The sequence below is a fragment of the Periplaneta americana genome, chromosome 12, assembly GCF_040183065.1.
Source record: "Periplaneta americana isolate PAMFEO1 chromosome 12, P.americana_PAMFEO1_priV1, whole genome shotgun sequence".
In the NCBI taxonomy this organism is placed as follows: domain Eukaryota; kingdom Metazoa; phylum Arthropoda; class Insecta; order Blattodea; family Blattidae; genus Periplaneta; species Periplaneta americana.
The window spans coordinates 76,935,512-76,961,000 of NC_091128.1; the positions used below are offsets into that span (position 1 = coordinate 76,935,512).

Sequence of the window (25,489 nt, forward strand, 5' to 3'; positions counted from 1 at the left end):
ATATAAATAATAATAATAATAAATTGAACGGGTTACATCAGCTTCTTGTCTATGCGGATGACGTGAATATGTTAGGAGAAAATACACAAACGATTAGGGAAAACACGGAAATTTTACTTGAAGCAAGTAGAGCGATCGGTTTGGAAGTAAATCCCGAAAAGACAAAGTATATGATTATGTCTCGTGACCAGAATATTGTACGAAATGGAAATATAAAAATTGGAGATTTATCCTTTGAAGAGGTGGAAAAATTCAAATATCTTGGAGCAACAGTAACAAATATAAATGATACTCGGGAGGAAATTAAACGCAGAATAAATATGGGAAATGTGTATTATTATTCTTATTATCTTATCATCCAGTCTGCTGTCCAAAAATCTGAAAGTTAGAATTTATAAAACAGTTATATTACCGGTTGTTCTGTATGGTTGTGAAACTTGGACTCTCACTCTGAGAGAGGAACATAGGTTCAGGGTGTTTGAGAATAAGGTGCTAAGGAAAATATTTGGGGCTAAGCGGGATGAAGTTACAGGAGAATGGAGAAAGTTCCACAACACAGAACTGCACGCATTGTATTCTTCACCTGACATAATTAGGAACATTAAATCCAGACGTTTGAGATGGGCAGGGCATGTAGCACGTATGGGCGAATCCAGAAATGCATAGAGTGTTAGTTGGGAGACCGGAGGGAAAAAGACCTTTAGGGAGGCCGAGACGTAGATGGGAAGATAATATTAAAATGGATTTGAGGGAGGTGGGGTATGATGATAGAGACTGGATTAATCTTGCACAGGATAGGGACCGCTGGCGGGCTTATGTGAGGGTGGCAATGAACCTTCGGGTTCCTTAAAAGCCATTTGTAAGTAAGTAAGTAATAAAAATAAAAATAATAATAATAATAATAATAATAATAATAATAATAATAATAATAATAATAATGATGAAATGAAAGAAATAATGGTAATACAATACTGTCTGTGAAAATTGCAAAACCATGAAGGAATCATGGGAAATGAATCAAATTTATTTTACAAATTACTAATATTGATGTACAGAAATGATTAAAGTTTCAGAGCACATGAATACACATGAGTACATCACTATTTTGTGAAACATCCACGAGCTGCAATAATCGTGGCATTGAATCAAAGAAGCTTTGGATCTCTTTCTGGGGAATGGCCTGCCAGGCTGCTTGTACACATGCCCACAGTTCACTACTTCAACAAACAAAATTTGACAACACAATCTCAAGGGAAAAAAATGGAACTCTCTGCATCATAATCCACAGCTAATTCCCGATTTACCATGCAAATCGTCTGTAGCTGCATTTAGATTGGCAACAGGCCATGACTATTTGGCCAAACACCTGCATAGAATTGGAATATATCAGTCCCCTAACTGCCCATTGTGCAATTCAAATCAAGAAATGGATTCAGAACACCCCAAAATTTGTGCTTCAGTGGCTGACCATGACAATATCTTTGAAAAATATTGGAGTGCAAGAGGTCAAATGACTTTATTGTCAAACGCCTAGCATTAGAAAACAACAACATATCAATGCAATTGGTTCCTACACAATGACAGACGAATAATGATCAACTACCTGAAAACTGTTCATTATAATTCTAAAGGAACACAAGATCACAGGAGAACCAAAAGGATATGTAGAGGAAAGAAACATTAGAGTTTCATAGGATAGGATTAAAGGGTCTTAAATGTGGTTGTGGTGGTGGGGGTGGGGATTCTAAATGACACAATTTGTAACATATTCCTCTGAATATTAAAATTGAAAGTACCTGAAAATAAATACATGTAAACATTTTTCTATTTATCTTCTTGTCCATTGATGTCACACTAAAATCAACAACAGCACACACTATCAGAATAAGTTCCATAAGTGTTGGTATAATAAATGACAATCATAGATTTTATTCCATTTTTAAATATAACTCCTGGAGGCCAATTCCTGAACACTGTTGATCAATTTCTATTACGATGTTGGCAATACTTATGACGACGCTATTTTTTTATCCATGATTCTGTTGGCAGTATTCTTAAAAGCACATTTTTTAAGTACTGTATGTATATTTGTGATTTATACTTATTTTTTTTTAAAATAATTTATATTAATGTGTACCTATATTTTTATACCAGTACTGTACTGCCTTATTTAAAATGAAACACATAATGATTTATTTTCGCTTTTCTTAATTTTTAACATGTTGCACATTTTTAAAGTAAAAATTTGCCTATATCCTAGTGCTTGGAAAAACCATTATGGAAACCGTATGCAATATCAACTACTTGGTTAGTTAGCATCAGTGGAATTGGTGATAGTGAGATGATATTTGGTAAGATGAAGCCAAGAGTTCGCCATGTGATTACCTGATATTCACCTTACAGTTGGAGAAAACTTAGGAAAAATCCAGTCAGGTGATCAGCCCAAGCTGAAATGAACCCATGCCTAAGTGCAGCTTCAGATGAGCAGGCAGACATGCCTACTGCCTGAGCTATGCCAACGGTGTTATATCATAATGAAATTACTCTATTAGCATAATTAGGTCTAGAGTAACAACATCGACAATTTATTTATTTAATTTACTTTTTTTTTATTTTTAGAAAATAAGTCAAGTTGTATTCCTGAATCACCAGCGATAGAACAAATACATCAGTAGCACTGGTCACTTCAATTCATAAGAAACTGTCTAAACAAATGTAAACACAATGGATGAAAAAACTTGCAAAAATCTTCAACATGATCAACTGATGAATGTAAGGTTGGAATAATCTAAACTATACAGGGTGGAAGTGAAATAGCCTTGCAGATTTCCAGAATGAATAGCTCATATTGTATGTAACAAAAGCTATAATATCATATTGGTGTTAAGTTCATAGTTTTTCAGAAAAAACGGTTTTTTTCCCAAATGTTTAACAATATCTTATTTGTTAATTATTGCGAGTAGGTTCGTGATTTTTGTCTATGTCGATAGGAAATCTAACAAACAATAACTTGAATAATTTCGAAGGAAAAATTGTTCCGGGGCCGGGTATCGAACCCGGGACCTTTGGTTAAACGTACCAACGCTCTCCCACTGAGCTACCCGGGAACTCTACCCGACACCGATCCAATTTTTCCCTCTATATCCACAGACCTCAAAGTGGGCTGACAACAGTCAAGCAACCAACATTTGAGTGCACACTAACTCTGTGTGACTTTAAATTGTGGTTTTCTGTTACGTACAGTGACGTGTATTATGCAAATTAAGCTTTCAGGAATAACTCCCTGTGAAGTTAATTTGAATAATCTCGAAATTATTCAAATTAACTTCACAGGGAGTTATTCCTGAAAGCTTAATTTGCAAACAATAACTTATCTCTCTGGCATATTTCAATAGTGTGCATGGTTTTCGTGTAAATTTAATTAAAAATTCCCCTAAATTCAAGCCATTGCATGAAGTGTGTGACTGGCAATGTCTTGGCAGAGAGAGACTCACCAAGTTCGTTGACTTCTTACATCTGTCTTTTAGCGTTGATGTTGCCGGACTGCTGAAACTTCAAACTTAATTTTCTAATTAACCATGCACTTAATCACAAAACGTAATATAGGTTTTCTATTCACTTATGTGTACCCTATCGTCTCTGCAAGGTTATTTCACTTCCACCCTATATACTTTAATACTTAATTACTGATTAAAATAAATACCAGTTATTCTAATCTTTCCACATCTCACATCACTAACCTATCTGGAAGGTTATCCAGGAGTCGGTTGCCCTGAGGATACACACAGTCTAGGACCAGTTGAATCACTACCGCTTTCGACGATGGATTATGCAGGACAATGTCCTTGTATGTAGTGTTGCCGATCTGTGTGAGAGGAAAAGTAACAACACTGGTATTGCCAATTTGTGGTGTTGACACAAGTCTGGGCCATGTGAGGCGCACTCTGGTCTGGAACGTGTGGCCGCGCACCTCTGTAGTATCCATGCGCAGAGTGAGGTTATGCCAAGCTGAAGATGCCCCATCTGTCAATGCCAAGTAACGATTGTGTCTTGTGTTCAGCAGAGTCAGATCTGTATCTTGTGCATGGATGGGCAACCCTAATGTATGCAGCCACTGACTGCCAACTGCAACACAATTACAAAATGACTATCATTTTCAGTTTTTATCACTATTATTATTATTATTATTATTATTATTATTATTATTATTATTATTATTATTCAGTTTCAGATTACGTTTGGTGTAAGCAGTGACCATGCATATACAGAATGTTTCATAGTATGTGATTCACTTCGTGGACATATTCAAGACAATTTCGTAATAATTTATGTTTAAATCTCTTTATTTAAACTTCGATGTTTTTGAATTTCAGCAACAATAAGTTTACCCTTATAAGAAGTGTCGAAAATGAGCTTTTTCTACCTCAATATGGACGACATAATGCCTTGTCAAAAACATGTGTTAAAAAAATATGGGTGTGCCAAATTCGTTGGAAATCTTAATCAACATATTGTTAATGCAATGGTATCAATGAATACTAAGTTAACAATTTATAATAAATCCACAGATAAGAATTAATTGGATTAAAGTCTGGAGAACACGCAGGCCACACAGTCTGGCCTCCAAAACCAATCCATTTATTTCGGAATTTATTATCCAAAAAGTTTCTAGAAACTTTATTAAAATGAGATGTAACATTTTAATGCATAAACTACATACAATGAATTATACCAAGTGAGGGCTTCAGCCAGAAACTCGTTCAAGTTGTCTCTCATTAAATTCCAGCCTGAATGCCAGGCTCAATTAAAATTCCTGCACATACACTCCAAAAGTTTTACTCTGATTTTTTTTATATATTTACTGAATGATCACAAAAATTATAGTATAGACTCATAATGCTTTTAAGACCATTTTTGTGCACTTAGAATTCAACATAATTGCCACTGCACTGCACACATTTCCGCCATCTATGAAACAGTTTCAGTATGCCATCATGAAAGAATGCATGGAATGCATGATGCATTGTCATGTTCAGGTAATCATTCTTGTTCCTGTTTTTATTCATTGTAGTGCACCCTGGATTCATCACTTATCATCTGTGACAAGTAGATTTCCCCATGTTCCCCATGTTCAAGTTCTTCACAGATGCATTTCCTGTTAGCTTTGTGAATGTTGGCACCCATCTTGTACAAATTTTTATGTATTGAACATTAGCAATAATCTTCTGAACATCACGGTGCTCAATACCAAATTCCTACTATGTGATTAGCAGGTCTTCGCATATCAAATCATAAACTTCCTCTTAGTTCATGTCTCTTACTGTAGGTGTGGGGTGACCACTTTACATTTTATCAGTAATTGATGTTTCTCCTTTCTTGAATGATTTACTCACCTCCTAACAGTCCCACATTTAACAGCTTCCTCTCCATGCACATTCCTCAGACAATTGTGAATCACTATAGGTTCACAACCTTCAGCTGTGAGAAATTTAATCACAACTCTTTGCTTCTGGCATGTGTTCAGTGCAGCAGCCATTTAAAAAATTAATGCAATGAAGCCATCTGGTGCCAGAGTGCTGAAACTTTTTTTAAAGCAACGGTAAACTTAAAAAAGTCTTGTCTGTAACTTTCATAGCATTGTTGCATACCTATGTTTAAAGGCTAGTCCACAATAAACTAGGAATGGAAACGAGAGCAAAAAAATGGTTAAAATACATGTATTGAAATGCGAGCATTCACAATTAACGAGAATCTTGCTAGAGACCAGGACTGGGAACATGAAGGTTGGTGAACTTTTAACTTTGTCATTCTCATTTCCGATCACAGCCTACTAGATTTATTCTGTTGTCATCAAAAAGGTATTTGGTCATCATATATTTTGTAGCAAGGAGACCATGACGTATTTCTTCTTCATCCAGTGCTTATAACGAATTCAGAAATTTAGTGGAATCACTTTCAATATATTTATTTTATTTTATTGGGTTATTTTATGATGCTGTATCAACATCTAGGTTATTTAGCGCCTGAATGAAATTAAGATGATAATGCCGGTGAAATGAGTCCGGGGTCCAGCACCGAAAGTTACCAGCATTTGCTCGTATCGGTTGAGGGAAAACCCCGAAAAAACCTCAACCAAGTAATTTGTCCCAACCAGGATTCGAACCCGGGCCACCTGATTTCGCGGCCAGACGCGCTGACCGTTACTCCACAGGTGTGGATCTTTCAATATATGCTATATGTATATGTGATCAGATTATCACGTGAATTGAATTTTTAAATATTCCATGTCATAAATTTTCAAGCTGGATAACCTGTATTCATGTTGGCTGGCTTGTACTTATGAGAGAACGCTATTGGTCAATTATACACAAATAATATCAGAATGTGTAATATCGACTGTACATATCGTTATTGACATACATATTGATATGCATAGCCGTTTCTGACCTCAGTTTATTGTGAATCAAATAACTTCAAGTTCACGTCCCCAACTTCCCTTTCTCATTCCCAGTTTATTGTGGACCAGCCTTTACTGAAAAAATGAGTCAAAACTTTTGGGATGATGTAATATTAATGCTTAATAAATTTGTTGTTCATGACTTGGAATATGAGGGGTGGTAGGGCTTTACTTTAAGAATTTCCCTCAAAGGCAACAATATTGTCGCTGAAGCACAAAAACAACCATAACATAGAATCTAAATGTTTTTGGCCATAAAATTACATAACGTTTTAAAATTCTTAGATCCTGAATCTGTCTCTGAATCTCATATGCAATGAAGTATCCTGCTTTCTCTATATATCTGATATAGCAAATTTTCAAACCAGTTCTGCTTTTTTTTCCAAATTTTAACGGACTTTTAGAAATTTTCAGAACTAAAAAAAAAAAAAAAAAACAGAAAAAAAAAACAAAAACAAAAATACTACTATAGCCATGCTAGCCAGAGGTGGTGGATTGTTAGCTGAGAACAGTTCTCCCTTTATATACATTTAGTTTCTATTCCTACCTCTGACAACCATCAACAAAAGACATTTCTTCTACAACCATTTATTTCCCATGCACTATTTCCATGTGATTTATCATGCAACAACCACGAACAGAAGCAACAGTGAAGTGAGAAAGTGTCTTGCAGCCCATGTAAAAATTGCAATATATGAACAGAAAGTGTTACAAAGTAACCCATGGCTATTTAACCCTCATTACAACATTCCATGCAGGAAATACAGAAGTAAAGACAGCAGTTTTGATAGAGTAGAGAGCTGGTGAAGGATGAAGTAGAACAATATAAATAAGGAACACACTGAGGACGGCAATCCCCAACTATTCAACACTTCTGGCTAGCCATATATTATGATTTGTGTTTGTCTGCCTCAAGCATCAGAATATTAGAGTCCAGTGAGGATTTTGTAATTTTGTATGGGCAGAGTACTGCATTTCTTTCTGATGTTACTTAATCAACAACACAGATCTCTGATTGGTTCATATGACTTCTGTTTTCATATTGTCTCCCAAATCTAAAATACTTGTGAAGGAAAATACATAACACGGCTATAAAATAGGGTTGCAACCTTTCATTTTTCAGAAGTAGAGAAAAAAATTAAGAATTATAAGTACCAAGCTTTTCCTAATATGTAATATCTACCTACTCTTTTTACACAAAATATAACTACTAATCCTGTCTTAGTAACAAGGATTGAAATAAAACTCAAATAGTACACTCTAAAATAATTCTGAAGATAGCAGGTAATGCAAAGAAATCAGACACAATGATATTACATTTAAGAGTGCTTCCACTTAGACTTTTTGTTTAAAAATCCTCACCCATTTCTTGTTGCTCCCTCATCCTTCTAAAAATTTTGGCAGTGTGTTTCTTAAGACACAATAATCTACAAACAGAGCATTAAATTGACACTAATTCCCAGTGCAATAGCTTCTTCTTGAATGTTTTTCAAAGACATTTCATTGTTTCCTTTTAATGGTAATGATTCAAGTTTTTGTAAAGGCTATTTCAGGGAAATCGAAGTTCTTCTGACGATACAAGATACCATTTTCATAAACCTTAAGAAAAATCACTTTTTGATGATATTATAACACTGGAATGAGGTGTGCTTCTGCTCGTGAGTATATGTGCCTTATAAAGAAGAAAATGCAAATAAATTACATGTGATAAAACGGGGAAAGATACTTCAGTGAATTAAATTATAATAGTCCCAAAAATCGGGACAATTAGCATTCTGACTGACATCATGGAAGAATGCAGGACAACAAAGTCGAGACTGTCCCGAAAAAATAGGAACGGGTGGTAACCCTGACATAAAAACCTTTTTCATTCTGAAGAAGAAGAAGAAGAAGAAAAAGAAGAAGAAGAAGAAGAAGAAGACGAAAAATAAGGAAAAAAATTGCGATGGTGAGCATATGAAAGATATGCATGACAGGACACAGAGGCAAAGTTTTCTCAAATACCTTGCGGTGATACAACAAATTTCATTATTACTGATTTAATAAAACAGTAAAAACACTTTGTGAATTACACTGCAAAATGTTTACAATATTTTTCTCAATACATTTCCTATAAATATAATTAATACAGACAGATCTTGATTGACATATGTAGATCACATATATGTAGATTGTGGCTTGAGTAGTAAAATCCCTGACATACAAAAAGAATGTACAGAAAGTTACAAAACAAGATGGAAACATAGAAGAATGCAGATAGGAAACTTGTGAAAAGGCGATACTAGACAACTTCAGTCAGCTTGCCTTGTCTCTGACTTAGTCTCGGTTCCCTCATGTTTGCAGCTAATTTTACAGTAATGTTTATTTTTTTTAAGTTACTTGTTTTGTTTTAAGTGAACCACAAGTGTAGAGTCTGACTTGTAAAGCATTCTGTGGTGTGAGTGTGTTCATGAGCTACTGCAGAGTGTGCAATGATATGAATTGAAGATTTTTAATCTGTGAAGGTGTTGTGCTAAACAATCATGACCTGTACCCAGTCTGAATAAAGCCAGTGCTTCCTTTCTTTATTTGATTTTCCAAGTGTGATGTATGTTTTACCACGTTTTTTTTTATTTATAAAACTATTATTATGTAAAACTGCCTCAAATGTATGATCCCAATGTATGTGTACATAACAAAGAGAAATACTTCAGTATATAAATTTATCACTATGAGGAAAAAGGATGCCATGAAGTAAATAATCACAGACAAAAAAGCTAATCAAAGACTATTGAATAATATGTTATTAATCATGGCAAATCTTACAAACAGAGAATGAATTGAAATAATCATGATGATGATCAGCTATGATGATAGAAAGAAGACCCAAAAAGAGGTATGCCCCTTATATCGCAAAATGTATGAAATTACTGCACATTATTTTTAAAAACATGCTGCAGAACAGTATTAACATTCAATGTTGCTTAACAATTCAAAGACGAATAAGTAGCAAACCTGTAGAAATAGAACTTCTGAGACAGCCTTTCAGATGATTTTCGAAAAAGGTGACTACACAACCATATTGATCATTTGTGTCCCAGGTCTGCTAAAATTATTAACTAAATACTGAGCCATAAAAAAGGGAAATTTTTATGGGTTTTTGATTCTATCAGGCTCTCAACAATCCCATTCTTTTGTATGTTTAAGCACCTACAACAAAAAATGATCTTATCCAAGTTCACAGCATATGCTACTCTTAAACACTACTACTTTGTAAAAACATTCCATTCATAATTTATTATCTGTTACGTTTTTAGGATGTATGCTCATTGTATGCAATAATGGATAGCAGAACTGGCTTTAACAAAGTATGTTTTGAATACAGCATAAAGTTATAAAAATCTCTAATATCACATATAAAAGTTGTTTTAAACATTATAAAATGTATAAACAAAGAACACAAAAATGCTCACAATCTTGAATTTCGATTTTTAACCTTGGACACTGCATATATCACACCATACTGCATAAATCATGCAACTAAGAAATCAACTTTAAATTCTTAGTACAATTACATTAAATACCGGTAGTTATTATACATTTAATTGTATCATAATAATTCCACCATGAACATTATTTACTCACCAAAGTGACAAAAACAGAACAAAAAAATCAACAATAAACAAAAATGGAAGGAGAAATATACCGTATTTACCCGTGTAATAGACGCACTTTTTTTTTTTTTCGATTTTTATAACAAAAAACTAGGGTGCGTCCTTTATACAAGGAAAAAAGTTCAAATGCTGAAGTAATTAATAAAATATGTAATGATATATGGACCGTGACTAATTTATATATTGACTATGTCACACTTAAGACGATCGATAGTTAGCAGCAATTATATAAACAGATAACTTGTAACAATGAATGCAGCAAAAATAAGACAAGACACTTTACAGTATTGTTATTATTAACACTAGTCTTAACTCATTCACTGTCAGGTTCAACATCACTGCTATCATTTGTCACAGATTCATATTCCTCTATGTGTCTAATATGCAGGGAATTTTTTTTCTTTTTCATTTTAACGCGAAAAATTGAGGTGTGTCCAATATGCGGGTAAATATGGTATAAATAATTTTCAAAAACACATACACTGAAAAAAATTAATAATAATATTAATAATAATAATAATAATAATAATAATAATAATAATAATAATAATAATACAGTAGAACCTCTACTATCCAAGGTAATGAAGAGGTGGGTTGAACAGTTAATTGAAATGACTTTTACAAATGAAGTGCATAACACAGTTTCGTAATTTTCTCCATGATCTTGTGTTTCAACACGCTAGATAATGGATCAGAAGTTCACTAATTTAAGCCTGGTTGTCAATGTCAAGATTTTAAGGACAAAAGAAACTCCTTATGATGGCTGTTTGTGGAAAGATAAGAATAGTAGAGGTGTCACGTTGTAGATTTACGTAATTAATACACTTTATCCTTGTTTTCTTTATTACATTTCGCACAGTTGTAACTTGAATCTCGTATTCTGATGCGAGATGAACCACAGTTTTCCTTCTACCAAACCACTCAATTATTTGCCTTTTTTTTTTTTTTTTTTTATACTTAGCACAACAGTTTTCTTTTAACACCCGTGGAAGACATTTTCATACAGGTTATACAGTACAGCCACTTGAACAACATACAATAGGCCTACTATGTAAGAGTAAAAGCTTACTCGATATTTTTTCTGCAACAAAAAAGGACGGGAAAGACAGACGGAAAATCTGCCAATATAATCGAGGTTCTATTGTAGTGATGATGATGATGATGATGATAATGATGATGATGATTAATAATAATAATAATAATAATAATAATAATAATAATAATAACAATAATAATAATGTTTTAGGCTACTCATTTATGTAGCTACATATTGCTGAGAAAATCAAAAAGGAATATGACATATAATAAAATTACTCAATGAACACAGACAGATACTGCTGAAGTTCACTGCAACCATACCACCAATTCTACATCAGCATCTAGTCAAACATCTAGCACAAGAACATACACTGTGACTCACAAAAGACATAATATGTAACCAGCATCTTGAAACTGATGCAGATTAAGAGAGAGAGAGACAGAGAGACACACAGAGAAATATATCAAATATGAAAATTATAGTCCTTATAACATTAGAGGTGCAAACTTTAAGAGAGTTACAAAAATTAAACAATATATTTTTAATTATCGTTTATATTATCAAAATTTCTAAAGAAAAAAAAATTATATATATAATATATAAGAACATAAAATATATAATAAACTAACAAAGCCACTTCTTTTAGTTAGAAAACTGAGGGAACAGTTTTTGCAAAAAGAGTTAGGAAGATAATAGTGTCTCATAAAATGCTTTTGATGTAGGAAAAAAAAAAAAAAAAAAAAAACACAAAAACATGCATATATTTATCATTTTCTGACAATATTAACTTCCACTGCTTACTTGTGGAATTTGGTGATATGCCAAGATAGCATTGGTTCCTGCAGCCAATGGCTGGGTTGAACCTAAGCTCGCCGATTGAGCTGGTGTTTAGTGGTGATATGCGAGCTACATGTAAGGTGGAGGAGATGTCGCGTTCCTTCCTGTACTCATAGCTCACTTGAGGGTCTGGTGGCACACTTGTAATACTGGTCACATCCATCTCCCGATTGAATAGTGACCGAACCTGAAGTTGTTGCATGCATAACTTCCCCTGGGACAAAACACATCAACAATCAGACTACTCACACTAAAAAAATTAACTGTGTACAACAGAACTGTGCAAATCTACATCAAGGTGCACGAATATCTACTCCCAAGGTGCAGTCCCACAACCCTACCAGCTTTCAGGAAAAAGTAGCAGCAAATGTAATTTCATCACTGCACCTCCAAAATCCACTATGTGCATTTAAATAGATTTTTCAGGAGAAAGAAAAAGCATTATCACTTTCAATTCTCTTGATTTTCAAAGCTACTTTCTGTATAAATTCAAACATTACATGAAAAATGATGGAACTGTACCATTGAAAATCAAGAGAATTAAAAGTGATGATTTTTTCTTTTTCGTGAAAAATCTGTTTAAATGCATATAGCAGATTTTGGAGGAACAGTGACAATTTCTGTCTTTTACTAGTATTCTATAGTGAGATATATATATATATATATATATATATATATATATATATATATATACTGGGTGTTTCAGACCACCCGTATCAGCCTTTTTCTCGAAAACTATATGATACTGGTTATTCATTAAAAAAAAGTTTGATAACCAAAACCTATGTAAAGAATCGATTGGTGGTAGTAACATTTCCCGTAGCAAACCGGAAGTAGGAGTACCTGTGGTCAACTTCGAAATTTCAAATGGGAACATGGGTCATTAAAGGTGCCATTGGAAACTACTTTTAAAAAGAAACAACTTTTATTGAAACTTTTTTTTCTAACTTTTATTGTTTACTCACAAAGCAACAAAAATGGTATTTTCTGAGAAATGTTGTATGTTGCTTATGTATGTACACTCTTCATAGTAAGTGTTCAAAATGTCCGCCACCCTGTGCTAAACAATGTTCTGATCTCCTCCTAACATCCGTGATTGCACAGCTGAGAGACACACATGGTGTGGCTTGTCTAATTCTTTGTTTCATGTCTTCTCTAGTTGTTCGATGCATCTGGTAGATCATGTCTTTAATTCTCCCCACAAGAAGGATTGCACATGACTTAGGATTGCATCATAATACAGTGTTTAGAATTCTCAAAGACAACAAATTTCATTTATACCATATTCATCTCCATCAGGAACTTGAGCGACTTGACTTCCAGATTCGTGTTGATATCTGCAACTGATTTCTAAACATGGACTGTGATTTCGACCTCAGAATTCAAAAGGAATGGTCAGGTGAATCTCTACAATTCCCATTACTGGTCTCCAGTTAATCCACACTGGCTACGTGAAGTGGATTTCCAACACGTATGGAGCCTCAACACATGGTGTGGCCTCCTCGGCCACCGAGTCATAAGACCATACTTTTTTGAGGAGATCTTGAATGGTAGAATGCACGCTTCCTCCAAAACATTTTGCACCAGTTGCTTCATGATGTTCCCTTGCACTCCGGTTAACAATGTGGCTTCAGCAAGGCGGCTGTCCGGCTCACTTTTCACGTAGGACTCAGTGAGTTATTAACCAGTTACTCCCCTACGGTGAATTGGACAAGGAGGACCAGTAGCCTGGCCTGCCCGATCTCCTGACTTTGCTCCAAATGACTTATTCTTGTGGGGGAGAATTAAAGACATGTTCTACTAGGTGCGCCCAATAACTAGAGAAGATATGAAACAAAGAATTAGACAAGCCACACCATATGTGTCTCTCAGCTGTGCTGAAGATCTCCGTGCAATCACAGATGTAAGGAGGAGATCAGAACATTGTTTTGCACAGGATGGTGGACATTTTTAACACTTACTATGAAGAGTGTACGTACATAAACAACATACAACATTTCTCAGAAAATACCATTTTAGTCATTTTGTGAGTAAACAATAAAAGTTAGAAAAAAAAAAAGTTTCAGTAAAAGTTGTTTCTTTTTAAAAGTAGTTTCCAATGGCACCTTTAATGACCCATGTTCTCATTTGAAATTTCGAAGTTTACTACAGGTACACCTACTACCGGTTTGTTACGGGAAATGGTACTGCCACCAATCGATTCTTTACATAGGTTTTGGTTATAAAAATTTTTTCCATGAACAACCAGTATCATTTAGTTTTCGAGAAAAAAGGCTGATATGGGTGATCTGAAACACCTAGTATATGTATGTATGTGTGTATATATATATATATATATATATATATATATATATATATATATATATGGCTGCTCATAACTAGACATTGAATTTATAGGTACTAAAAGTTAAGAATGTCACCAAAGTATACTAGGGTCAACGTGGTGTCAGTTGGGAAATTCTAAGCCAGATTCACAAGTCTCCGAAGTCTGATATAATAGGTTAATGAGTCACATGTAATGCAGCATGCATCTTTTAAACTGCGTGATGATGTGTATGTAACAGTTAAGACTGTTAACAATTAGTGTCTGTATTTTTGTTTACACCATTAGTCTTACTCATATTTTATACGTCAGCATATGGTTTACAAGATTCATGCTGCAGTCCACGTAGGGTGACCAGATTCACATCGATAAAAAAAGAGGAACACAAAGCTTTAAAAAGGAGGACACTGTTCGAAGAAAGAGGACAGAAAATATGTACTTAGATTTAGGCTTAGACCTATATTATACTATAAATTATGTCAACATCTATTTTATTACAAAATAGTTACAGTACAGATTTAAGCCCATAGCAAACTACAGCAAGAAATGTGTAATGCATTTGTCGAGCTATGGAAAATACTTTCCTTTAGCACCGGGTAATGCTTGAAATAAGGTATAGCTGACATTGGTCGGCTAGCGATTTTTTGAAAACCTATGTTTCCTGCTCTCACAGGTAACCTGACCTAATTGAAGCTTATAAAATTTATATTATGTGAATGAAATTGAACAATTAATAGAAAGTCAGGTGTTCAATGTTATGTAACTTTATTTCTATCAGCGCAAATCAAATCTAAAGACCTTGAATAATATTATATACAAGGTCTTTGATCAAACTGCCTTCCATATGGCATAATAAAATTCGTGTTTTAATTATCTATATAGAGATAACTCCACTGTGTAGCAACATATTTCTCGCTATATTGTGAAGAGAGAAGCATTGCTAGCTTTTTTTTTTTACTTGGTTATTTAATGACGCTCTATCAACTACGAGGTTATTTAGCGTCGATGGGATTGGTGATCGCGAGATGGTATTTGGCGAGATGAGACCAAGGATTTGCCACAGATTACCTGACAAGGCATTGCTAGCTGTCTCCACACAAATTACATAGTTCATATTTTTCGGTGTAGTGTGTTATGGTTCTTAAGGCTTATATCATACTTAAAAGTATGTTAATGTCTATTTTATTACAAAATAATTATGAAAAAAGTTAATAATAATGATTTTACAGTTACGTAGCTACATATGAAAATCAAGGAAACTATAATTATTAAAGAGGACAGAAAATAACTATTTAGATTTACATTAGCATCTCAATCTCTCGATTTTAATAGCTACCTCAGAGCAACGACCATAATAGCTACCTCTGAGCAACAACCATGACAAGGAGGAGCAAAAAGAGCTATGATCATCGGCAAAGAGTATATTCCGTCAATGCTGCTGCCACCTACAGGCAAATTACTCGAAAAAGGAGTCAAATCAGATAATTAAAAAATATCAGGCATACAAGTTACGAAAGGTGAACATTTCTTGATTTTTTAAAAATCCACCCGACCCCGGACAAAGACCTAAAAAAGAGGACATGTCCGGACAAAAGAGAATGTCTGGTCACCCTATGTCCATGTGGCTCATTTACTTACGGCTAGAATTCGGAGACCTGTGAATCAGACCTATAGAAAGCTCTCCCAATGGTCATCACGTCCACTCTAGTATACTCAGTGGCATTCTTGGCTTTTAGTAACTTATAGGCAACCTTATCCTAGAAGTCCATTGACACAAAAGTAAACTCATATAAACACACTTGGCTAATGTAACATCTTTAGTTATTCATTTTCACACATATTCCACATCGATAATTTGTGTACCCATCATTTGCCTTTCGGGCAGCATGCAATGTTATGTATCAAACAATAATGTGCTTCATGGAATACCGATTTTTTTCCAGGAAAAACATTTTAGAAAACACAGTATTTCCGTCTCTGACAGATTCTGGTAACACCCTTGACTTTCCACTGTTGTGGAGTAACATCATGTCCGACTGTGAAACGAGTGGACCTGGGTTCAAATCCTGGTTGGGGTTTTTCCGAGGTTTTCCCCCTCAACCAATTGAAGCAGAATTTCTGGGTAACTTTCGTCATTGGATCTTGGACTTGTTTCGTCATTAATAATTTCAACTTCATCTGTCACCTTTCAGTAGTTTCAGATCGACTACATATGTGCATCATGGAATGACAACTTTTTCAAGAATATCATTTTAGAAAACAAAATGTTTTCATTTCTGAGGGATTCTGGTAACACCCTTGACTGTCCACTACTGTGGAGTAATGTCATGTCCGACTGCAAAACGAGCGGGCCTGGGTTTAAACCCTGGTTGGGGTTTTTTCCGAGGTTTTCCTCCCACAACGAATTGAAGCAGAATTTCTGGATAACTTCTGACGTTGAATCTTGGGCTCATTTCTTCATATTAATTTCAACTTATTCTATCACCTCTTAATAGTTCCGAGTCGACTGAAGATGTAGTATCATAATTTGTACACAAATGACATCTAAGGATGCTGCGTAAGTACCAGGAGAATGAAGGGGCTTTCTTAGTGGACTGTGTTGGACCTGGATGATGTGCAGCTGAATCAATAGATGGCACCAAATAGCTAATCATTATACAGTAATACCATCTTCAGGTCAAAATATAGGATGCAGCAGGGATGTAGTATCATAACTTAAATACAGATGGCATTGATCTCAGGAAGTTACAGAAGTCCAGAGGGGGGCAAAGGAGTCTGGCTCCGTTAGATGTGGGCATTGTAGCTAAATCAACAGATGACACCAAATAGTGAATCACGATACTTACAGGAATGTGGTCCTGAGGACTTCAACAATCATCCTCATAATAAGGAGGTTGGCACAATAAGCTTCAAGCTGCAGTGCAAGTTTTCGGGCCCTCCTCAATAAGGGAGGGGGGGGGGGCAAACTCGATTCTCAGGAGGTTTATTTCTTGCATGATGAAGCACTATGCTTTAAGATAAACACAACAGCGGCATTGATTTATTCGGGAACATGCAGTAGAGACTCTGATGATGCAGGAATGAGGACATCATAGATATTCTTGGAACTGATTGCTCACTTTACAGTGGTTCTAAATGACGTGGAATGAGATACAGATATTTTTGTCACAATATTATGCTTCTATCCTAAAGATTGCGTGCTGTCTGGGAGGCAAATGATGGACACACAAATTACTAATGTGGAATGAGTAATTAAAGAAGTTACAATAGCCATGAGTAAATTATTTTACATATCTTGGATACACATTATCTTTTTTCGATGAAGTAGACATTTCACAGAAAATTTCTAAATACACCAAAACAATGGGAATAATTAACAACATTATGAAACCTTCCCTAGTACAAAGGCATATTAGACTTCGCCTATACAAGACCTTAGTGAGACCTGTACTTTGTTACGGCAGTGAGGCATGGACATTGAGGAAGAAAGACGAAAGCAGAATAACGGCTAATGAAATGAAATTTATGAGATATACAGCAGGATATACGAAATGGGATCACAAACGCAATGAAGATGTAATGGAAGAATTACAACTAGAACCTGTAATTAATCACGTAAAACATTATCAGAACAACTGGATATATCATCTGCATCGCATGCATAGAGATAGAATCCCAAAAGTCATGCTCCACTATAGTCCAAATGGGAAGAGATCTCTCGGTCGTCCAAAGAAGCGCTGGATTGAAAATTCAACTGTGAGATTGTAACAGGCCATTTGGCCTAATACTTGAAGAGAAGAAGAAGATAATAGCCAAGTGTGTTTATATGGATTTGCTTTTATGTTGGACTTCTAGGAAAAGGATAAGACCAACCCCGTACACACATATGTATGAAAAATCCTCGAAATAAATACTGTAAATTAATGTAAGAGATCTGATAAAGTATATTAACATTAAATTTTGTAAAAAATTCAATGACAAGCAATTAGGCCTTTGATAATGAAGCTATAGGTGTTATGCAGATTGAGAATTATCACAGTCTAGTATATACAGTCACAAAGCTTGAGTTGTGAGGGTGCTAGGAACAAAAGACTGTGTCGGTACTATTTCGCATTGTCTGTAATGAGGCGATATTAGCGATCCTAGTGGTCAGCAACTATATATGGATGCATATTTACTACGTACTGAGCTTCGTGACTATATATACTAGACTGTGGTATTATCATTGTTTCAAAGGTGGCCAAACGTCAGTTAAGAGGGAGAAATGTTCTGGCAGGTCCTCAACCAGCAGAAATCCCGAAACAATCTAAAAAGTGCTGTGGTTATGTATGTACACGCATATATACTGTACATATACATACACATCCACAGTTTTCTTTTCCCCCACATAAACACACACAAATTAAGAACACTTCTCTTGAAATTACTGCCACAAATTACATAGTCGCCAATTACTAAATGAAAAATGTGCAATACACGTACTGCAGTGTTGTTAAACCAGGACACACACATATTATATGACAAAAAATAAATTCTAAAATTAAGCCTATCTAAATATGAAGAGATTTATAAGCCCAGTGATCTGAATTCAGTAACTTTACTAACATGCTACAAGAAATGAAGTTGTGAATTTAAAACTGATAATCCAAATACATCTGCGATAACTTCAAATGGAGCTCTACATGAGATTTTGTTTGTTTTTAACAACTTAGCTCACAGTGATAGTAATAACTGCTGATGTGTCCTACTAAACATTATTACTATTACTCTATATAAGAGATTATTGCATTTGTTTCTTTATAAATTGCTTTACACTGATTATGCCTCTTGTCTTTTGGAGTAAACTCATGAATATTACTTACTTATGGCTTTTAAGAAACCCGGAGGTATAGTCTTTAAAATATAGAACTAGAACCTTAAACAAATTAAGGAAAGTGGGTAGTGTAGATGACCAAAAACTACATTTTCGGTTTTCAACTTCAATAAAATTCAGAATTTTCTTGTAGATTAAAAATATATAGAATTCATATTGCCACAAGTATTTTTAAGCCTTAAAATTGTCTTTTTAATAAGTCGCGCCCATTTAAATGTCAGGTAAGAAATTTTAAATTACATTTTTTACTTATTACTTTAGAAATGAATAAGGTATGGTTCAAAAATTTTGCACACATCTTCTAAATACTACAAAACATAATATTATAAAAATAAACTTTCATTAATACAACGTGGACATTTATTCAGGTACGATTAAATTAAATCTATCAATAATCACACAAACTGTGGGCACATTATAGTGTGCTCTAAACCAGTCTATATGAGTAGTGTCCTAGATATTATGTTCAGGTCTCCATCAATAAATCTTTTCAGATTCAAGTAAGTAAATTTTACACAAATAACATCAGTAATTGGTACACACAATCTAACATTTTGCACAGCCCAACTGCACACAGCAATGACTAATACACACACTAACCTGTTAATGAGTGCATAATATATTGTACAAGGTCTGGCAAAAAGATCCGACTTTTTTTTAAATGAAACAACACAGTTGTATTTTAATGTAAGTTGGTTTTTATTCTTTTATCGAAAAGAGATGATTATTGCTATTTACTGACGCAAAAGAACAAAATTAGGTTTTGAAAATTACACCATCCAAATGATGTCCATTTTTTTCTAATGCACTCCCGAAACCTGAAGTTCAGCACTGCCTTACCATGTCTCTTAGCCTTCCTGTTGACTTACGTTTTGATGCTGAAGAAGTCATTCTGAAATTGTTTACTCACAATAAAATTATGTTTTGGCTGGGAACTCGCCCATGTCGACCCACACTGAAATCTTTTCGGAATCTAACTGCGTAAGAACTACTGAATCATTTGTTTTGAAAAACATCTCCACGGCAAATGCTCGATGTGATGCATTCCACAGATGCATTGCAACTGAAATGGCATCAATAATGGCGTTCAGTCCCTATTCTCCCACCACTGCACGACTGTCTTAGGCAACTTAAAAACATCAGATCTTTTTGCCGAACTCTGTATAATAATGATAAAACTGCATTAATTTATCACCATATTAATAAGTACATATGTTTCACTTCACAATACACAAATAAAAATTTAAAAAGAAAGAAATACAGAAGGATGTAAATTATAAACTAGCAAAGGAAACTGCACATATGACACATAAAGGAAAGAAATCAAAATTATGGTCTGTTTTGTAATGGTAAACCAAGAGGGTAGGATGTGTTCTGTTTACACAGTTTGGTGTCGCCATTATGAGGTTCAATACACAAGTTTACAAGTATCTATCATGCATGTGTAATTATTGAATCCATCATCAATCGCACAAACTGCTGCCACACCACAGTGTGTTCTAAAATTCTGTTCATTTATTTCATTACCTGAATGGTAGTGAATGAAAGAATTGTAAAAAGGTAAAGGTATCCCCATAACATGCCATGAAGGCACTTGGGGGGCATGGAGGTAGAGCCCCATGCTTTCCATGACCTCGGCACTAGAATGAGGTGGTGTGGTCAGCACCACGCTCTGACCGCCTTTTACCCCCGGGAAAGACCCGGTACTCAATTTTATAGGAGGCTGAGTGAACCTCGGGGCCGTTCTGAAAGTTTGGCAACGAGAAAAAATCCTGTCACCACCTGGGATCGAACCCCGGACCTTCCAGTCCGTAGCCAGCTGCTCTAGCTATATTAATAGCAAAGGAAATGAGATTATCCTCCCTGTTCACTACAAATTCTATTTGGACTTGCCAGGAAATAAAGCCAAGTCTCCTGCATGCAAAGCTAAATATTGTTATTGTAGGCACTCATGAAATTTGGTAATGGGGAACATGTATTATTATTATTATTATTATTATTATTATTATTATTATTATTATTATTATTATTATTATTATTATTAAACAGATTCTATAATCCTATTTTTAGTTCGTTATTATTTTAATGACACTATATTACTACTAGGTTATTTAACAATGATGGAACTGGTGACAGTGAGATGATATTTGGCGAGATGAGACCTAGGATTCACCATATTCATCTTATGGTTGGAGAGAATTTCGGAAAGAAACCAAACCAGATAATCAGTCCAAGCGGGAATTGAACTCATGCCTGAGCACAGCTCTAGATCAGCAGGCTAATGTGCCTGAGCTATGCCGGTGGCCTATATTAATCTTAATTAGAGGGATAATATGCATGGTTTTATGTCTGTATCTCTTCATCTCATGTACTAGTGTATTTTAACTCTTTCTAGTTGACCATGATTGAGACTAAACTTGTTTTGTTGGCTGCATGGTGATTTGTTAGTTTTTAAGTGTAAAACTAAAGCAACAAACCAAATGAACAAATCAAGGAATTGCTTAGCTCGACTGCAGTTTCTATGTTCAATAAATTGACACAGTAGGGACACGTATATTTTTGCAGATTTAAAACCATTTTGCAATGTGTGTGTATCTAATGCCTACCCACTTCACTTGCAAGATTCGGGTTCCGCATATTGCAGATAGATGGTACGACTGTGACCCATTTTCAAGTTGCACACCACTTTGGTGGGCCACACTATGCATGATGTGTTTCTGTGGAGAGTTATGTCGTGTACTAGGATGAGTACATGTAAGTCCATTGTGCAATGTTCACTAATAGAAAACACTTTTTTAATATTAAAGAATCTTTCGATTCTTCTGTAGAACTAAGTATTTTTCAGTAGTGTACATTGTTAATTTAATTCTGGTTTTATTTTATTTTGCATCAGCTTCTTGTCTATGCGGATGACGTGAATATGTTAGGAGAAAATCCACAAACAATTAGGGAAAACACGGAAATTTTACTTGAAGCAAGTAAAGCGATAGGTTTGGAAGTAAATCCCGAAAAGACAAGGTATATAATTATATCTCGTGACCAAAATATTGTACGAAATGCAAACATAAAAATTGGAGATTTATCCTTCGAAGAGGTGGAAACATTCAAATATCTTGGAGCAACAGTAACAAATATAAATGATACTCGGGAGGAAATTAAACGCAGAATAAATATGGGAAATGCCTATAATTATTCGGTTGAGAAGCTTTTGTCATCTAGTCTGCTGTCAAAAAAATCTAAAAGTTAGAATTTATAAAACAGTTATATTACCGGTTGTTCTTTATGGTTGTGAAACTTGAACTCTCACTTCGAGAGAGGAACATAGGTTAAGGGTGTTTGAGAATAAGGTGGTTAGGAAAATATTTGTGGCTAAGAGGGATGAAGTTACAGGAGAATGGAGAAAGTTACACAATGCAGAACTGCACGCATTGTATTCTTCACCGGACATAATTAGGAACATTAAATCCAGACGTTTGAGATGGGCAGGGCATGTAGCACGTATGGGCGAATCCAGAAATGCATATAGAGTGTTAGTTGGGAGACCAGAGGGAAAAAGACCTTTGGGGAAGCCGAGACGTAGATGGAAGGATAATATTAAAATGGATTTGAGGGAGGGGGATAAGATGGTAGAGATTGGATTATCCACAGGACAGGGACCGATGGTGGGCTTATGTGAGGGTGGCAATGAACCTGCAGGTTCCATAAAAGCCATTTGTAAGTTTATTTTATTTTAAACTGTATTTGTTCCATCTTTGTTGTTATAATTTATAACTGTCTATCTCATCACTCACACCATTTCCTGGACAATAAGTCGTGTCCCCAATATGGTTTGGAAGGGATATATTATAGTAGACAGTATTTTTAACACAAAGATTGCAAGAATGCACGCTGTGCGACAATTTTTTTTTTTTGCTATTTACAGTCCCCATCTGGACGGTCTGGTAACAAAAGTGAAAAGCAGGAGGAGGAGACGGAGAATAAAGGCACTGACATGGACCACCCCTGATTGAAACACATCATAAAGCCTCATTAAAATTTATAGTTTTCCCTTAAAACTTTAATTTTGTTGCATGTCCTTTTCCTTTATCTACATTTGCAGGACAGTCATTGAAACAAGGTGACTAATTTTTAAGAAGTTGTAGTGTGAGTATTGTGAATAATATTTAAATGTCATTTTCTTTTAATTTCATGTCATTTTTTCGTTATTTTAAGGGCATTTTATTGATCATTTTTAGTAGATTTTTAGGTCATTAACATCTGTCCCCCTAGTTATCACTGAATTCTTTGCATAAAAACCAGAAACCGGTAACATTGCAAGATAACAAACTTCGCTTAAACAAGGCTCATGACCATAGAATCTAATGGCCTTTATTTTGAAGATTAGATTAATTTCTTATCACAACACACTCCAGCTACAATTTTGCTCCAAAACCGACATTAATTATGAGAGAGTACTGTATGTATCTATAATGAGATTGTATCATATTTCTCAATAAAAGAACATGCTTTTCATGAGAAACAAAATCCAATGATTTTACAATACAACTTTTCATTTCAAATAAAATAAAATTAAGTGCTTCACTCATGATCAAATAAGCAGTTTCCTTTGCTGAGCTCACATTTACATAAATGTATCACAAAAAGCATTAAATGAAACATTAAGACTAGTGAACCCACTTCTATTCTAATCACTATCCTCTCGCCACTCAAAAATAAGTGACAAACAAATATACATGTTTGCAGTATTCCAGTTTCTATCCTTTTCACCAAAAAAGAATATTACTGAACATTTTTAACAGTTTTCTTCATTACTAAACTAAATGAGTTGTACCTTAATTGTAATTACTTTGGAAATAAATGTACAACGTTTGTCTCTTTTTACGAAGAGCATAATGAAACCATTCACTTTATTTATTACATTTATGTTCAAGGAAAAAGAAAACACAATAAACCAGATTATTTTAAATAATTTTCGTTTCTCAATAAGAAACACATTTTCTTTCTGAAAGAATTCCCTTACACTATTGCGCATATTCATTTAACCAAAATAATTTTGTAACAACACACGTTACACAAATTTAAATACCTAAATTCTTCTTCTTTTCCCTTCATTCTTATCACTTTCCCGCCTTTTTCTCTCCCTTCTTGCTCTAACCCTTAACTCAATATGACCAGCTTATTTATACGTCTCCAAACATTGTCTCTTTTAGCCTGGCGAATGAAGAATTTTACATCTCTGGTAGAGCTACCTGCAAGGCAGAATTCATTACCCCTAGCATTAGAACGATGGTCAACACAGATTAATTTTGATATGGAAAAGAAACGGCTAATAATATTCACTTTTTCCTCTGCTGATGTAACTTCACCAAGTTTTAAAGTTTAGATCTGTCTTCGTCTTCAAGTGGGCAGAGGAAGCAGGATGAAGAGGCTGCACAAATAGCCTCAACAGGAATCTAGTTTAAATCTTCAAAATATATATTTATTGTTATTTGGTTATTTAACGACGCTGTATCAACTACTAGGTTATTTAGCGTCGATGAATTGGTGTTAGCAAGATGGTATTTGGCGAGATGAGGCCGAGAATTCGCCATAGATTACCTGGCATTCACCTTACGGTTGGGGAAAACCTCGGAAAAAATCCAACCAGATAATCAGTCCAAGCTGAGATCGAACCCGCGCCCGACCATAACTTCAGACCGGCAGGCACGTGCCTTAACCGACTGAGCCACGTCAGTGGCTTTCAAAATATTTAGCTACTACACTTCAAAGATGAAATTAATAAAACCAGGAAAAACTTATGGTTCCTATTGGTTAATTCATTACTCAATTCACTAGAGTGACAGTACTTTCTCTACTTTTTTTTATTTTCGCAACCTGTGATTCATTATATAGGGTGAATCTAAATTCAACTGATAAACTGTGTTGCCTGATAGAAGACATCATTTAAAGCATTTTGAAGTAGTAATCACATGTCCGAAACCATTTGTTTCTTAGAAGCATGGCGTGAAAGTGTCCAGGAAAGAATCCAACAATAAAATTACTTCCTGTAGGATGTATCCACTTGCACTGTACTTCAACTTAGTCCATTACCGAAACAGTGCAGCACATATTTAGGCAGGCATAGGTAGGTACCTAGATAAGACTTTTCATGATAGATGGATTAGGTGTGGTGGTCCAGTATCCTCCCTTGCTAGGTCACCTGATTTAAGCCCATTAAGACTTTTTTGTATAGGATCACATGAAGACCAAAGTTTATCGTACTCTAGCTGCATGAACTGAAGATCTTGTAGCATGGCTCGTTGTTTTA

At 34.9% G+C, this 25,489-nt stretch overlaps 1 protein-coding gene across 2 annotated transcripts in view; it reads right to left on the bottom strand.

Annotated features, from left to right (window-relative positions):
- Positions 1 to 25,489, bottom strand: part of Tmem131 (Transmembrane protein 131) — a 178,636-nt gene that overhangs the window by 26,084 nt on the left and 127,063 nt on the right. For both annotated transcript variants that reach the window (XM_069841568.1, XM_069841567.1), the window contains exons 15-16: positions 11,951 to 12,200; positions 3,741 to 4,125 (exon numbers count right to left, since the gene is read on the bottom strand). In XM_069841568.1, the coding sequence (XP_069697669.1) occupies positions 3,741 to 4,125; positions 11,951 to 12,200 (635 nt within the window). The remainder of the gene's footprint in view (positions 1 to 3,740; positions 4,126 to 11,950; positions 12,201 to 25,489) is intronic.